At 33.6% G+C, this 16,812-nt stretch overlaps 1 protein-coding gene across 1 annotated transcript; it reads left to right on the top strand.

The window, feature by feature from the left end:
* Window positions 7,661-16,484, top strand: LOC109706904 (brassinosteroid-related acyltransferase 1). Its single transcript, XM_020227925.1, has 3 exons — window positions 7,661-8,140; window positions 8,465-8,932; window positions 15,979-16,484. The coding sequence occupies exons 1-3, from the start codon at window positions 7,661-7,663 to the stop codon at window positions 16,471-16,473; spliced, it is 1,443 nt and encodes a 480-aa protein (XP_020083514.1). The 3' UTR covers window positions 16,474-16,484.

The raw sequence follows: 16,812 nt of genomic DNA, 5'->3' as shown, positions 1-16,812 counted from the left end.
CATAAAATTATTCAAGTTTAACCATTCGTTTTGCAGCTGCTCTTATTTTTCATCAAATTTGATGGTTCGATTAGCAATTCTAATTCTATAATTAAGAACAACTTGATAAGACGAAGACCTTCACCTTCCTAACCTCAAATGAGATTATATTTTTCGAAGTTTATTTTGCATATCAATTTTTGTGTTTTTGGCTTAGATTTAAATGGTTAATTAATGGCACCTAAGTATCATCCAAAATATCGGTTTAATAGAACACCATTACTTAGAAAATATTTAACAGCAAATAGATACAGCACTATATATACACCATGGACTACATATAGATGGTCGACGTACATACGCAGCATCATTAATGGACGGTAAAAATGGTTTCACGTGCATGCGTGAGCATTAAGCATATCTATAGACGTAAGTATTATAATAAATTATATGATTAAAGGATTTTTTGGATTTTTTTGATTTTTGATTTTTTTTAATTTATATATATAAAAATATAGTAATGCGTACTAACATATATATATATATGAGTAAAAATATATGTAAACCCCCTTAACTAAAAGCATTTTTTTTAAAAAAAAAAAAGAGCCCTCTAAACTTTAATTAGTAACAAAAAACAAAAAAATTTTTTTAAAATTTTTATTCTTATGTAAAATAATAACATTTATGATGGATTTATAAGTTTATAAGTTTTAATATTGTGGCTACTTTTCTAAGCAGTATGTATGATTGATATGATGGAGTTTATGAATATAATAAATTTAAGAAAAAAATATAAGACATTGCGGTTAAATTTACTAAAAAGAGTTAATTTTCGGAGAGTAGATGTATAAACCCAAATGAGAGGGTTCATAATAATTTATAAAATATTTAAGAATATATGATTATATCAATTTTATATATAAAATCTTTTAATATATATTAGTTATTTCAAAAATTAGCTCCTAAGATTAGATACTAACAATAACCAAATTAATCAACTCTTAATTACACTTTTATCTAAGTATTCACAGCATTGATCGCGAGGGTTGTCAATAGGTTTTCTTCAATGTGCATGCATGTGATCAAAGGATACAAACTAGGCTAGACCTAGATCCTATATGCATGGTGGCTAAAGGTGAAAATGAAGAGAAAGAGAGAGGGAGAGAGAGAGAGGGATCTAACCACTACAACAAAAACGGTCTATAGCGACACTTTTAAATATAGGTACATGTCAAAAAAGTGCTGCTAGTTAAAATTACCGACATTTTTAAAAAGTGTTGCTATATGTGGGGTCGCTAGGTATATAGTGACAGTTAAAGAGTGTCGCTATAATCTAAAAGAATGCTGCTAATTTACCAACACTTATTTAAGCATTTAGCAACCGCCGAAACTCTATCTCGTCAGCTGTGGTGGCGGAGGAGAACAACAGGAAAGGCTCTTCGTCTAGAATTTCAGTGGATTGAGTAAAGAAAGAAGAAAATATGGTAATTGATTTTCCTTTTTTTTTTTTCTTTTATGTTTGTAATCGGACCAAATAGACTGGGTGTGGTGGGTTGAGTAGAATAATCTTTTATTTTTGGTTGGATTGAGCTTTATATTTAGCCATTAGTAGATTTTTTTTTAAGTTTTAGTATAAATGGGACACTTACTCAAAAGTGTCCCAAACATGTGTCCCTATAATCTAATTCTGTTGTAGTGAACATACGTGAAATACACACTAACAAACTGATTAATAATTAAAAGCTGATCAATCTCACCTCCTTTGTTCACATTATTTGCAATGTATTTAGGATCTCTGATGTTCACCATTCATATCTCGATTTATCATTCTTTTTAATTTGTGAAGCGGTGGATGACTGATGCTGAGCCCTCATTGTAAGTAAAATAAGTGATCAATAATTAAAATCAAGCCTTTGCATTTTTTTTAAAAAAAAGATTGTTGGTACGTATATGATAGAGAGTGATCTGGTTTACGTGAAAAACATACTAACAAACTAATTAAAAATTGAAAGCTCAATGTCAGCCGGTGATAACTTTATTTGTACAGTGATCATGATCTCTTCTACCATTCGTATATTATTCTCTTCTATATAAAAAGTGATGAACGACTAAGATTGAATCTTTAAGTACCGTAAACAAAAGTGATTTGTAACATCTTTCTCCTAATTAAGCCTGGCTACATGTATAGAGAGAGAGAGAGATCTAACTTATGTGAAATACGCACAAACAAATCGATTAAAAATTAAAAGCTCAATCTCACCTCCTTTGATCACTTTATTTTTAGCATCTTTAGGATCTCTAGCGTCCACCATTCATATCTTGATTTATCATCTGCTTACTTTAAAAAGCGATGGATGGCTAAGGTTGAGCCCTCAATATAAATAAAATAAGTGATCAATAATTAAAATTGAACGTTCTTTTTCCTAAATTTTTAGTATATATATATATGATAGCTAGAGAGATCCAACTTACATAAAAAAAAAAACTAATTAAAGATTACAATTAAAGCTCACTCTCAGTCCGTGATAACTTTATTTGTATAGTGATTTACGATTTCTTCCACCGTTTATATACTTAATATATTATTATTTTGTATTTAAAAAGTGATGAACAACTAAGATTGAACCTTTAAGTACTGTAAACAAATTAAGTGATTTGTAACATCTCTCTCCTAATTAAGCTAGCTACTGTCGGATCGTTGGCGCTAACCATTAATCCCAAAAGCTCGAACTGTTAGAAATACGCAACTAATTCATTTAAAGCGTATAGATACAGCGCCCATGGGTCTCGATTGTGACTTGGCCCAACTAGCCTCATGCCACTTCGAACATGACTCGGTCCAACCCAACCTCACGCCATTTCGAACATGACTCAACCCATACATAGCCTCTCGCCACAGGGCAGGATGCTGGCCCATTTAAGCCAACAATTCTTTCTCCAGCACCTGCACACATTTGCAGCATGCGGGAATCGAACATGACCACTGTCTCTAATACCACTTGTCGGATCGTTGGCGCTAACCATTAATCCCAAAAACTCGAGCTGTTAGAAATACGCAACTAATTCACTTAAAGCGTATAGATACAGCGCCCACTCGGCCCAACCAGCCTCATGCCACTTCGAACATGACTCAGCCCAACCCAGTCTCACGCCATTTCGAATATGACTCGACCCACACATGGCCTCTTGCCACTGGGCAGGATGCTGGCCCATTTAAGCCAACAGCTACATGTATGTAGAGAGAGAGAGAGAGAGAGAGAGAGGTTTTGGCATGGTAGCTGAGAGAGGGCCAAAGGAGAGAGGGAGGTTGGGTGGACTACTGCACTTTAGTGCTGGGAAAGAGGGGAGCAGGAAGACAATGCCCATTCTCCGGATGCACGGATGCCAACCAACAAACCAACAGTCTGCACTCTCCCCCAAAGAGCCCTAGCTAGAGAGGGTTGTGTAATAATTAATAATAAATATTAATTTCTCAATACTCACTCTCTTTAGTGGCTACTAAAGGGGCCACCTTTTCCCTTGCTTTTCAACCTGTTCCAATTCCCACCCCTTTGATGCCCCCCAATTACTCACCACCCAAAGACCCTTTAATTCCTCTTTAATTTCCATCAATTATATATCTTCCCTCCTTGGAGATAGTTTAATGAACTGCTCCATCTTAAGTACCTCTGTCTCCTCCACTCTTTTGGACCATTAAAAGATTATGTGTTTTTAGAAAAGTAATTAGCAGTATATGACATAATCGTTATTTTTCAGAAGCTTAAACTGATAGAAAACAACATTTTCATATTTAACATTGATCTCTTTCACGTCTAAGCTTGATTTTTTTTTATTGGCATATGATGTGGACTTGAATTAAATGAAAAGAAATCAATTATGCTAGGAGCCTGATGTGACTCAAATTCAGAACTTTCTGCTCTGATAACATGTTAAAATATGGGAAACAATTATTTTCTTCAAAAGTTTAAATTGATCGAGAATGGTGTTTTCATATTTTTGTATTTAACACTTCTCTTGACGAGCTCGAGAATTTCTGACACGCCTATGATGTGGTATTGAATTAAATAGGTGCATGGTGCGTGCATGTGTGCAACAGGTGCATGCAATAATAACTTCTACTATAGGAGCAGTTGGGGAACATTCAAAAGGAGTTTTGAGAACAAAGAGGTGAAGTTTAGCCCAACTTATAGAGTGTGGTGGGCTCCTTAATTATGTGACCACCTGTTGTTGTCTAGGAAGAAGTAACTCCTGTGTGGAACCATCTCCTCTTGCTTTGTGTATTCCATTGAAGAGGGTTATATTATATATATGTCTCTTCTCATCTATTCCCTTTGGTTGTTGTGGTGGATACTTAACTTCCCAAAAGAAGAGAAGACATGGCAGGTTGCTGTTTCCAATAGGTCTAGTTCCCATTGTCCTTTCATACTATATAAATATAATAAAATAATAATATATGAAGGTTTCCAATGTGTTGTTGGAATTAAGTTGGAATTAGTAGGGTTTTCACACCACCAACATTGGTTTACAGGGTTTGCACTATAGTCTTATTTTTGATGATGGAGTATTAATTCAAATCGATGATCTGTATGGTTTGTATTGTTAAATATGATTTAAAATATTTAAAGTAGTTAGAAATCAAATATACAACCCATTGAATTCTGAATTGAAAAAACCTATCATGCATATATTATATATCTTTTAAGGTTGTAAGAAAATTAATTGCTTATGTGGGCCATTAGAAATTTATTAATTTTGGGACAATTCGAACCTGACACACATATATATATAAAACTGAGTTGGAATACTTTTAAATGCACCAAAATCTTTATGCTTATAATTTTTTAGCCATTAGATCTATTTTGACCAGTAGGTCAAAAGTCAATAATGGTGATTACTTATGGGAGACCAATATTGTGCATAACAAGCACCATTAGGGTTAATCCAATGGTCAAAAAAAAGGTATAGTACCAATACCTTAGTGCTTTTAAAAGAACTCCCAACCAACTCCAAAACAGTGTGAGTGATCGATATGAATGTTCTATCATACAAAAAATTGGACAATTTCAAAAGTGCTACTCAAAATTTATAAAATATCTTTGATAGCTCTTTAAAATTGTCAATGTCATGTTTGTTACTATAAATTAATGAATTATATCAAAACACTCTCCGTACGTTGACTAAGAGTTTTGGACTAATCTACCTCTAGTAATATCTAATTGTAAATAGGTGCGATATTATGTGGGGCTAATAAATATATTGTTTATCCGAAAATGACTCAACTTTTGTTTATAATTTATATTAGTTTATGATATCTTTTGTTTGGCTATTCAATTTTAAAAAAAATTCTATATCATATGGGTCTCATGTTTATATATCTTAGTTACTAAAGGAATATTATACTTTGTCTAAATTAGTATAATTTTTTTGTTTACTATTTGTGTAGTTTAATTAGTTTCTTTTAAGTAATTAGTTTCAATTTAGTATGTACGTACACTCAACTGTATTTTTATTTTTCAAGCAAAAGAGCATTGCCTTAATTAAAAAGGCATAGATAATGATGGGCAAAATGGAAATTTACTTAGTTTTTAGATGGATTGTTATAATTAATATGGGTACTTATAATAGTTTCTCTAAATTAGACAATTTAGATGGTTTCTACATACTTAACAACTAGAGGAAGGGCACATACAAAATTAGTTCTAAAAAGTTAAAAAAAATAGATATTATAGTATCACCCAAAGAATGTTATTAGTATACCATGTAAGATAGATCTATTGTGGTAATAATAAACCAAAAAAAAAAAATGCTAATGGAGCCCCTGCAGAGAATTAAGTATGGAAAATATGTATACATATGAATTAATTTGTCACCCTGTCTCTTAATGGGACAATAATTAATTGTTTTTTTTCCCAATTAATGGGCCCTATTTTCCACTAAGTTTCATGTTCGTACGTACAAAAGGGTGATTGGCCTATCTTAATCAATTCCTTTTAATCATATAAAGGTTTGGGGTAATATTCTCCTCTATGTATTAGTTGAAACTTGGGTCTCTTTGTCTCATAGCTAGAGTCGTAGCTACGGATGTCAATGGTTACGGATACTCAAAATTTTATTCAAACCTGAACCGGAACCCGAATTTGAAGGGAATGGATTTATCTGATGGTAAATGGATATAGTTTTGGATATGGACATAAAAAATGAAAATCCGACGGATTTGAATTCGGATATGAATTTTGTCTGTGCTTGACCCGAACCCAAATTATATATATATATATAAATGTTCGATGTTATATTTAACTTTAACTTTAAAAAAATAGATTTAATGTAATATGTTTTGAAAATATGGTAAGGAGAAATAATTGTTGTGGGTTCAGGTTTTTGAGTTCGGATTTGCATTTGGGTTTTGGATTTTGATCGGGTTCGGGTTTGGATATGAATTTTTAAAATCCGTCGGATTTGAATTCAAATTCATATTTGATAGTCGGGTTCAGATTTGGATTTTTGAAAACCCGCCCGCATCCTACCCATTGACATCCCTAGTCATAGGGCCTGTAGCAGCTACATATATTTATGTAATAAAAATATAAATTGGGCACAAGTATCTTTTGGGTCATAGCTCTTTTTCTTGTTTGTTAAGTATATGAATTTCATGGTAATTGACATATATTGATCTTCATAGAAGTAATTAAATAAATAATTGTTTCTGTTTTTTTAATTGCAATTAATATAAAACTTTCACCATGCACCAATGCATATAATATATATAGCTCCTTTAATTTGGCAAATCAGGAGAAAGTCAAACATGGGTCAAAAATAAACTAATTCATTAAATGGTTAATTAGGAATCCTTGGGTGGAGTACCCAAAACCCTAACAAGCCATGCACCTAACCAATTAACTTAGCTATATAGAGTCCGGTAATTGCTATGCTATCAATAGTACCAAACACTTGATACTATCAAGTTTTCTGCCGTTAGATTAACCCTTTTGATTATTTTAACCCGTTAGATTATACTATTCAACCAACTACCCACTCAACCCTAGGGGGTCCATATCATCCTAACCGCATATTTTTTAATCCAAGGGCTAAAAAACTAATAGCACCAATAACTTGGTGCTATATATATATATATATATATAAAACTAGGCTGGAATACTATTAATAGCACCAATGACTTGGTGGTATTAAGTTTTCTACCATTGGATTAAAAGATGTGTGGTTAGAATGATGTGGGCCCCCTAGGGTTGAGTGGGTGGTTAGTTGAATAGTATAATCGAACGGTTAAAAATAATAAAAGAGATAAATCTAACGGCAGAAAACTTGATAGTACCAAATGCCTCGTGCTATCAATAGTATTCCAGCCGGACTATATATATATATATATATATATATAACTTGATTAATTAATTAACTCAAGCAATATTTATATTTAATTATGTATCATGCATGAAGAGTAAAGAGAAAGCCACAAAATCTTCCTTCTGGTGGTCTGTGGTAACCAATTCTTTGCATATACAACACAAAATATATACAAAGCTGTCCTCTAATTAATAGAGCATCTTACTGTCCCTTTTCTCTCCTTCTCCATATCATGAGTTGAGTTTTTCATCTCATATATCTCATAGTACTACAAACCCTAACAAATTAAAGCCATAGCTAGAGCACCAATATTGAAGAAGCAATGGCCACCCAAATTAGAGAGGGTTATAGCTACCACAAGGTTTTCATCACAAAGACCACCACAATCCAACCAAGAAACCACCCTCCTCTACCCCATGAGGGCAAAATCATCCAACTCTCCAACCTAGACAGAAAGTGTCCTGTGCTCATGTACTTGGTGTTCTTTTACAGATCACCACCTCCACCCCACCAAAGCTTGTCACCCCCCTCATCCTCCCCCCTTTTCCCCTCCTTAAAAAGGGGCTTGGAAGAAGCTCTTTGTGCTTGGTACCCAGCTTCAGGGAGGCTGCTCCTCAACCCTGCCACTGGGAAGCTTGATCTCAGTTGCACCAACTCTGGTGCACTTTTGGCTGAAGCTGTCACCCAGGTGAAGATCTCAGAGCTTGGGGACCTCTCTCAGTACAATGACTTCTATGAGAAGCTGGTCTACAAGCCTCCCTCCTCTAGCAACTTCTTTGACATCCCACTTGTTGTTGCTCAGGTGATGATCATGCATTAGTCCCCCTCTCCTCTCAAATCATCATTTGTTTTGTTCATTATTTTGCTAGGAAAATATATACGGTTTCGGTACTCCTTATAATTACTGCTGATGTGCTGGCCTGTGCTAGCTAGTTGGTCCGCGCATGAAATATTAACGAGTCAGCCAACTCTCATAAGTAGCCCATGCATATACTTTTTTTTTTTTCTTATATATATATATATATATATATATATATACATATGAGTGATTATATACAAGATTTAATTATTTGTTGATTTTGCTTAATTAATTAATGCTTGCTTGCTGTTATTTGTGCTTTTGAAGGTTACTAAGATGGGATGTGGAGGGTATGCAGTTGGGGTGGGCACAAACCATTCTCTCTTTGATGGGTTGGCAAACTATGAGTTCTTGAGTGCATGGGCATCTAAAGTGGTGGGAAAGATGGAGCTCACTGAACCAGTCCATGAGAGAGGTAGGTTGTTACTAAGTCACAGTAAAATAACCACCCAACAAAGAGGTAGTAAGATGAGCACAAGAATCAGTGCCTTTGATCACCTTCACCAGCTTATAAAGCAAGCTGCAGCTTCTGTGGACTCCATTGATGTTGTTGGAAAAGCTGAAGTGGAGTGCAAGTTTGCAGAGATGGGCAGCAGCTCAGGCCAAAAGCACTTTTTCCTGAAGACCTTTTCTCTGAGCAGTGGCATGGTGGAGCTTCTTAAGTGCAAGGCTAGAGCTGGCCTGGGTGCCACTTCTTGTTCTTCTTTTGAGGTGGTTGCTGCACACCTGTGGAAGGTAAAAAAGTTTCATCCTCTCTCTCTCTCTCTCTCTCTCTCTCTCTCTCTCTCTCTCTCTCTCTCTCTCTCATGCACAGAATTATATAAATGCACATGGATGTGGCCTGTTAGTCCTTTTAATACCTAATATATATATGTATGTATACACATATATGTATATATGCATGGTTTGATGTAGTGTTTGCATTCAAATATTAATTTCCAAATAGCATAACAATAGAATTTAAACGTGCCGGTTATTGATGAACAGATACAGTAAAATGTAATGAAAAAGCATTTTAGTGTATATATATATATATAAACACTTGCACTCTAAATCTTATGAGCTCCTAAGCTCCAAAGTGTACCAAGTTTTGGCTTATAACTTCTGAAAAGATCTCATGATTTTGGTACTAGGATGTATGGCCTCATCGCAATGTTAATGTTCTTTTGATTTATAATAGTTATTCCGTATAAGAATAATAGCATTTCAATGAAAGATTTCGTCTTGCATACAAGCACAAAATCAAAAATTTATTAAACCATCATTTGAACATAAATTTATATATTATCTTTGATTAGAGCACTCACAATATCATATGACACAATACAATTGATTTGTCATATATTCTATGTGGCATAACTGTTATAAAAAAAATTTCTCTATTGGCAACACATATTGAAGGTTTTTTTTTCAACTGCATACATTTTCAAAGTCAATCATGTCGTTTACTACATATATTCCTATGAAGTACTTTATTTTGAGTTTTTTTTGTGTGTGGTGTGTGTGTGTGTTTGTGCGTATATTAGTCATTGGTTTGAATTTCTTTGATTTGTTTTAAGAGTTACTTCCATTTATTAGACTCAGCTGTACTCCTTGTTCGTGAACAGCTCGTGTCCAAATCAAAGGCTCGTTCAATCTGCTTGTTAAACGGGCAAAGCTAGCTTGAGCCTCAAGTCACTCATGTTCAACTTGATTATGCTAAAAGATAATAAATAAAAGGTAAAACAATATATGTATATAGATCAAGTCTTAACAGAGCCGATCGTCGATTTGGAAAACGGATCATTGAAAACAACTTGGTAGCATGGAGGCCTCTATGCTACCGATAGTATACCAGCCTAGCTATATATATATATATATATATCATTATTATAAATAAGAAGATCTTAATTTATTTTTCATGTTTAATAAACAAGTAATTTTAGATGCAATATACTATAATTCTAAATAATAAATATAGCTTAAACAATTTATATATGAAAAACCTTCATATATACAAGGAGTCCTAGTAATATACTATGTAATGTAAAGTTACAAATTAGTATTTCACTCATTCACATTCCGAACTTCCAAACAAATAGGTTTAGTGTGTCTTTTCCAGTTGTATATGTGAAACTTAGCCTCTCAATTTCTATTTCTACTTCCATTTCCATTTCCAATTAATGCTAAACAAATAATTTAGGGATAATTGCCTATATACTCTTCATACGTTTGAAAATATCCGATTTACCCTTACTTTTTTTTTTTCTTTCTAAAATACCCCTCATATGTTCCACTGTTATTGCAAAATACCCTCGCAGTTATCTCCTGTTAAGTTAACCTGAGTTAAACGTGAGTTAAATATCTACCACAGTTAAAAAAAATTAAAATGCCAATTTTATCCTTAACTTAAGGGCAAATAAGAAAGGTTTGTGACCGTAAAGGGGTATATTAGAAAAGACCAAAAATCAAAATACTTTTTATACCCCTGACTTTAAGGGCAAATAAAAAAGAAAGTGATGGTGGAAGGGTATATTTAAAAGGGCAAAATAGTAATTTTACAGAGATAACAGAGTTACTTAACAGATTTTAATTTTAGGGGTATATTAGAAATAGGTTGGAACGTAGGAGGGGTATTTTCAATATTAGCCTTCTAAGAGGGATAAATCGGAAAGTCGGAAACTTTTCAGGGGTATATAAACAATTGCCCCAATAATTTATTTGTTTCCAAGTAATGACACGATATATATAGATCGCACTAATCCGGTTATGATATAATTTCTACAGTCTAATCAAAAAATGATAAGTCATATAACTCATATGCTTTTTTCCCAACTCTTTTCAACCCAATTATAAGTTAATATCAAACAATCCTCAGGTAAGATTTAAACCTGCTTAAAATTCTATATATTTCAAAAAAAAAAAAATCTTTATGGTCAAGTTGAGAGTTGAGACTCGATTTAACTAATCGAACACTGGAGACAAACAACAAAATTTTAAGTGTTCCAATCTCTCCTTGCTTGAGTAAATGTTATTCCTATAAAAATTTTCTTTAATGATGTTTAGTTGTATCATGAATGAAAGTAAACAGAGAGAAAATAAGAAAAAAGAAAGGCAGGATATATAGAAAAGTGAAGAGAGAGGGCAAAGGGAAAAAGTGAATAGGCAGAAAGGATGAGGTGATCATAAAAAGTGAATAGCGAGAAAGGGATCAGGAATTAAAGAGAAAGCGAAGAAAAATAAAACAAGGAGATGTATAAGAGATAAAGTAAAGACAAAGAAAGTAAAGAGAGAGAAAAAAAGGAGAGAGAAAGTGAGCAGAGATAAATTGATGAGTAAAGAGAAAGTAAAGGAAGAGAAAGCAAGAAGAGAGAGATGAGAGAGAAAATAAAGAAAGGCAAATTAAGGAGAGACAAAATAAGGGGAGAGAAAACAAGAAGAGAGAAATGAAGGAGAAAGGGAGAGAAAGTGAGGAGAGAAAAGTGAGGAGAAATTAACTGTGAAGAGAAAAATAAAGGGAAAGTAAAAGAATGATATAGGACTAATGAAAATTTTCTTACTTTTTAATTTATTCTCTCTTTCACCTCCTTTAATCTAGTTTTCCCTAACTTAAAAAATTTACATTGTTGGAGGTTAGAGGGGAGGTGAAATTTTCACTTATAATAACAAACACCGTTAATAGGAGCTGAAAATTTACAGCAGTGACATGTTATCTCTTTTAATCCTGTAAATAAACATGCCCTAATAACTAGAAAATGATTAGATTTTGACATTTGAAGCTTCTAGACCAACAACAACATCATCTAGTCGACTGGACTTCTCATGTGATTAGCTTACCTCATGTCCTTGACCTAGGCTCAAGGTCGACCTACCTAGCTTGACAGTTTGACTAATGTCAATATAATTTGACTTTTTAGCATAATTGACTATTCAACACTTTTTGACTATTCACCATTATTGACTTTTTTCTACAAAATGATCATCAATGCAATGAAAACACTAAGCTTAAACATTAAATCCATGTTCAAATATTTTGCTATCATCAAAACAATAAATTGAAACTATTAGGGCCAATAATCGCCCCTATGATGTCAAAACAATGATAATATATTAAAAAAAGAATGTGATACGTACCTTAATAATTAAAAACAACAAGAAGATATTAAATAGATCCGAAGAAAATTTTAGTTAAACATTAGAACTTTGTATGGATCCGTTAGAAAATTTTAGTTAAACCATATGTTAAGTATTTAATCATGGTTAGTCAATGAGAGGTAACTTAACATTTTACTCTTCTTATATTATGTATTCTTCTTTCAATCAAAACCTAACAATGGAAACTCTTCTTCTTCTTCCTTTCCTCTTCCTTTTTCTCTCTCTTCTTCATGTTAGTTTTGAACTCATAACTAGAATTTCTCCATCTCCATTCATCCACGACGCATGTTGCTTCGTCCATATCAAACGTGTGTTGCTTTTCCATTTAATTTCCTCTATAATTTTTTTTCTTAAAAAAATTTAGGAGAAAAAAGTGAGAAAAGACGTTGCAACAATAGTGGAATGGATTGAATTTTAAAAAGGAAGAAGATGAGGAAGAAGATGACCATTGAGAATTTTTGAGGGGGGGGGAGGGGGAATTTATTTGTGATGACAAAATTGATATTTAACTTATTTGTTGTACTTAAAATATAATCAGTTCTCTAACGATAACAAACTAGAAGGACATATTTGAAAATATTAGAACTTTTGTAGGGACAACATATGAAAGTTAAATTTTGTAGGGATATATTTTCAATTAACTATGTTTGCAGGGGCCTGTATGCATTTAACCCTATATTATATGTTGTGATATATGACCGGTTGAGATAGGTGTGTCTATTTACTCTTTTTTACTATGTATGCTATAATATATAAATAGTTGATAATAAAATTGGATAGGGGTAAATGTTTCTCCAGTTTCTACTAAAAAAATAAAATCACTGAATTCAGATTTATCACCGGTTACGTGATGATATATAGCAACAGGAATCAAATATCCAATTCTTTTAATAATTGATTTTTCGAAGGGCTTGAATATATATTTGACAAGCCGTATTTTGATCTATTATGGGAAAGGAAACAAGAAGCCAATTGTTTTCCTGCTTTTGATCTGATTTTATTAGATGGTCTTTATTTCTTAAACAGCAAAATTTTCTTACCCTATTATATTTCAATCAACCCATTAGGTTAAGTTAGGATTATGCCTTGTTTTATTAGATTTTAGCTATTAATATAAATATATCTTTTGTTATATGTGTTAATGCAGTAGATGAGAGAGAATGGGTGTATTTTGGTGGCTAGATTTTTTGTAAGAAAGACATCTTTTGCACTTCATTTGGTCAATGGCCAAACCACATAAATTTTTCTGTATTTTATTTTTCTTTTTTTTTTTTCTCGATTCTCCTTTGATATTTTTGCATCAAAGGACTAGACCATTTCTGCTTTTATTTGAATCGACATTTCTTTCTATGATTTTAACTTGACAATCTTCCTTCATATGTCCTGTCTTGTCACATTCCCATAACTACAACATCTTGGAGTTCATCATTTTTTTTTTTTTTTGAGAAATAGGTAGCACACTACCCGCTTCGTTTATTTCATTTAGAAATAAACTTAGCTAAAAATGTGAATCAATTAGGATTCAAACTTGGGACCTCGGGTACCAACCACCAAGCCCTTTGCCACTTGCTCTAGAGACAGTCGGTGGAGCTTCATCATTATTATTACAAAAGCTTTCAGTTGCATGTGTCTTTACATGATTCTTGCCTTCCTTTGGTCACACATCGTAACTTTAATAAGTAAAGCTTCTTCATCATCCTCTTTGCTAGAGTTTGAACATTATGCCATTTGCTATGGTAATACTTTTTTATGCTAAGCAAATTTCCAAGTTACCACCAATGTAGGTTGTTTCATTTAACCTTGTAAAGATGATACAAATGAATTGTATTCTTTCAGAAGTTTTTAGATCATGTACCACCTGATCCTCACTTCACTAATATGATCATCTGGACCCAAAACTTGAGATTCCAGGACATTTGTTCTTTACATTTAGAAAGTACGTACTCCGGAATGCTCATACTCCTTTGAGTGAGTTTTGGCATTTCATTTTCAAGAAACTGTAATTGTTTGGTATTTCGACTTCTCTAATATGATCTAATTTATCGCAGTACATTGTCAATTTGAAGGCAAAAATTGCCCTACCGCTTCTAACAAGCCATCTTTTTCTTTCCATTTCGTTGCTTGGTATGCTGACTAGTATCTCGGTGTCATCTTCATTTACCGTTTCGATCCCATAACTCTTGACCTTATAGATATGTCTCCATGCACGACTTCCAAATTAATTAGGTAATTCGAACTTCTGAGTTTTTTTTCATCCTAGGGTAACTGAAGCTTATGTTAATTAGAATCCATCACCTATATGGACAACATGAAAACACCTATTGGCACCTCTCTCTTACATTTCAACCTCACTACAAGGGCCCTTACAGGGTTGAAATACCCTTTTCACATTATATATATGGTTAGGATTCATAGGGACTAGTACTCTTAGTCCATATCTGTCCTAATAACTTGTACATATATGGTGCATATTTATCTATGTAGTGTTAAGTGAATATAAATTTTCTCCAAGCATGTGAATTCAAGCATTTGGATGATTAGAAGAGCATGTAGAGCTATTCAACCAAGATACAGCAAACTAACACTAAGGGCATGTTACTTCATAGCAACCACTTGATAATAACAATATGATAGAATATTGATACCTAATTAATGAATCCTCAAAATCTCAAAAAACAAAGCCCACTCCTCTTTGGAGATTCATTCTCGCGAATCTTGTTTACTGTATTACAGGCTCTTACATAGTTTAATTACTGTCTCAAATCTACATCAATGTGAATTGTAGTTAATCTCATTTGCTAGCTAGCATAGCATATTTGTATGATGAGCTATGTATTGCGATTTTTCCTCATGTCAAGAATTGTGTGTGGACCCTACAAGTGAAGAATTTTTATATAGCACTCAAGAATATATATTTCTGTTTCCAAGTAAGATCATCAAGCTTTTAGTATGAACTTTTAACTGATCAATTTCTTTATAAAGCAAGACACGGCCGCAGCAAAAGGTACAGATTCAATAGCATATAATGTCTATCTGCTTGAGCAATGGAACTGCATCTGCCTCAACTTTTAGGAACATTAGGATGAAGTATATATTCTCATATATAGAAGAATATATTCTTCCTGTACTGGCCTAGTGAACAGCTCAAATCCCTTTTCCTTTTCCCTTTTCCCTTTTTTTTTTATATTTTTTGCTCAATCCCTAAGATGACACAAAAGCTACTTTCAGTGAATAGCTCAATTGATTGAGGAGTCTAAGATGCATGCAATTAAGAGAGGTTAAAAGGAGTATAATCCATCTCAACTCTCAGAACTCATATGCATACAAATTTGCTTCTATTTTGTTCATTACAAGCCCCTTGTAGTCATAATTCTTTAGAATAATGATCACTTACGAGGTCGTGATTTATCTTATTCTGAAGAAAATAACCGAAAGGCCGCATACTCAATGCTGTTTGTAAATATCTAATCGCACTCATCATCTGTCAATTGCTATAAAACTCTTAAATAAACAAAATAGATGTACTGAACCATCTACTATTCATAATTCGCAGGATAATCTTAAGTATATTAAACATTAATAATTATTTACTCTTTTTTTTTTTCCTCTGAGTTAAAAAGTGTTCTTCTCTCTTGTAACTAATGCAGGCAAGGACTAGAGCTCTTGGAATAGCAAAGAACAGAATAGTATGCCTCCAATTCACTGTGGACACAAGGTCCAGGATGGATCCACCCCTACCCAGAGGGTTCACAGGAAATGCTTTTGTTCTCTCCTCCATCTCATGCACTGCCGAAGAACTCGAACATCAGACTCTTTCAGCCATCGTGGAGAAGATCAAAGAGGCCAAGCGGTCGGTGAACGACGACTACATCCGCACGTATCTGGAGGCGCTCGACGCGCCGCAGAGTTCGCTGCCCGGACTGCCCGAGCTCACTATGGTCTCCGACTGGTCGAGGACGCCATACCACAAGGTCGACTTCGGGCTCGGGGAGGCGATTTATGCGTCGCCATTGGTTCCGCCTTTCCAACAGGTGGCTTACTTCATGCAGAGCCCGGTTCAGGCCGGAGGAGTGGATGTGAGGATTGGTCTGCATCAGAAGCATGTGGCTGCTTTCTCTCACTATTTCTTAGCTGCATTGTGACTGAAGTAATAGTAGCAGTAGTAGTATATATATCTATATCTATATCTATATATATATATCTATATATATATATAGACATAGATATGTGTGTGTGTTACTTGCTAGTTGTCTCTCAAAGATGGGGCTAAGGCCAAAAACTTGTGGGACAAATAAATAGAATCTTAGACATATGTTTGAACATTAGGATGCATGCATGGTGTTTCCCTTGTGACTTAAATATTACATATGCTGATTGATATGCATCTATATATATATATATATATATATATATACACATACACACACACACATGAGGTAGGGTACTTATAACATTTAACATACCAACTTTTTATGGCAACT

Source organism: Ananas comosus, linkage group 2, assembly GCF_001540865.1.
Source record: "Ananas comosus cultivar F153 linkage group 2, ASM154086v1, whole genome shotgun sequence".
Classification (NCBI taxonomy): domain Eukaryota; kingdom Viridiplantae; phylum Streptophyta; class Magnoliopsida; order Poales; family Bromeliaceae; genus Ananas; species Ananas comosus.
This window is presented reverse-complemented; position numbering and strand designations above follow the sequence as displayed.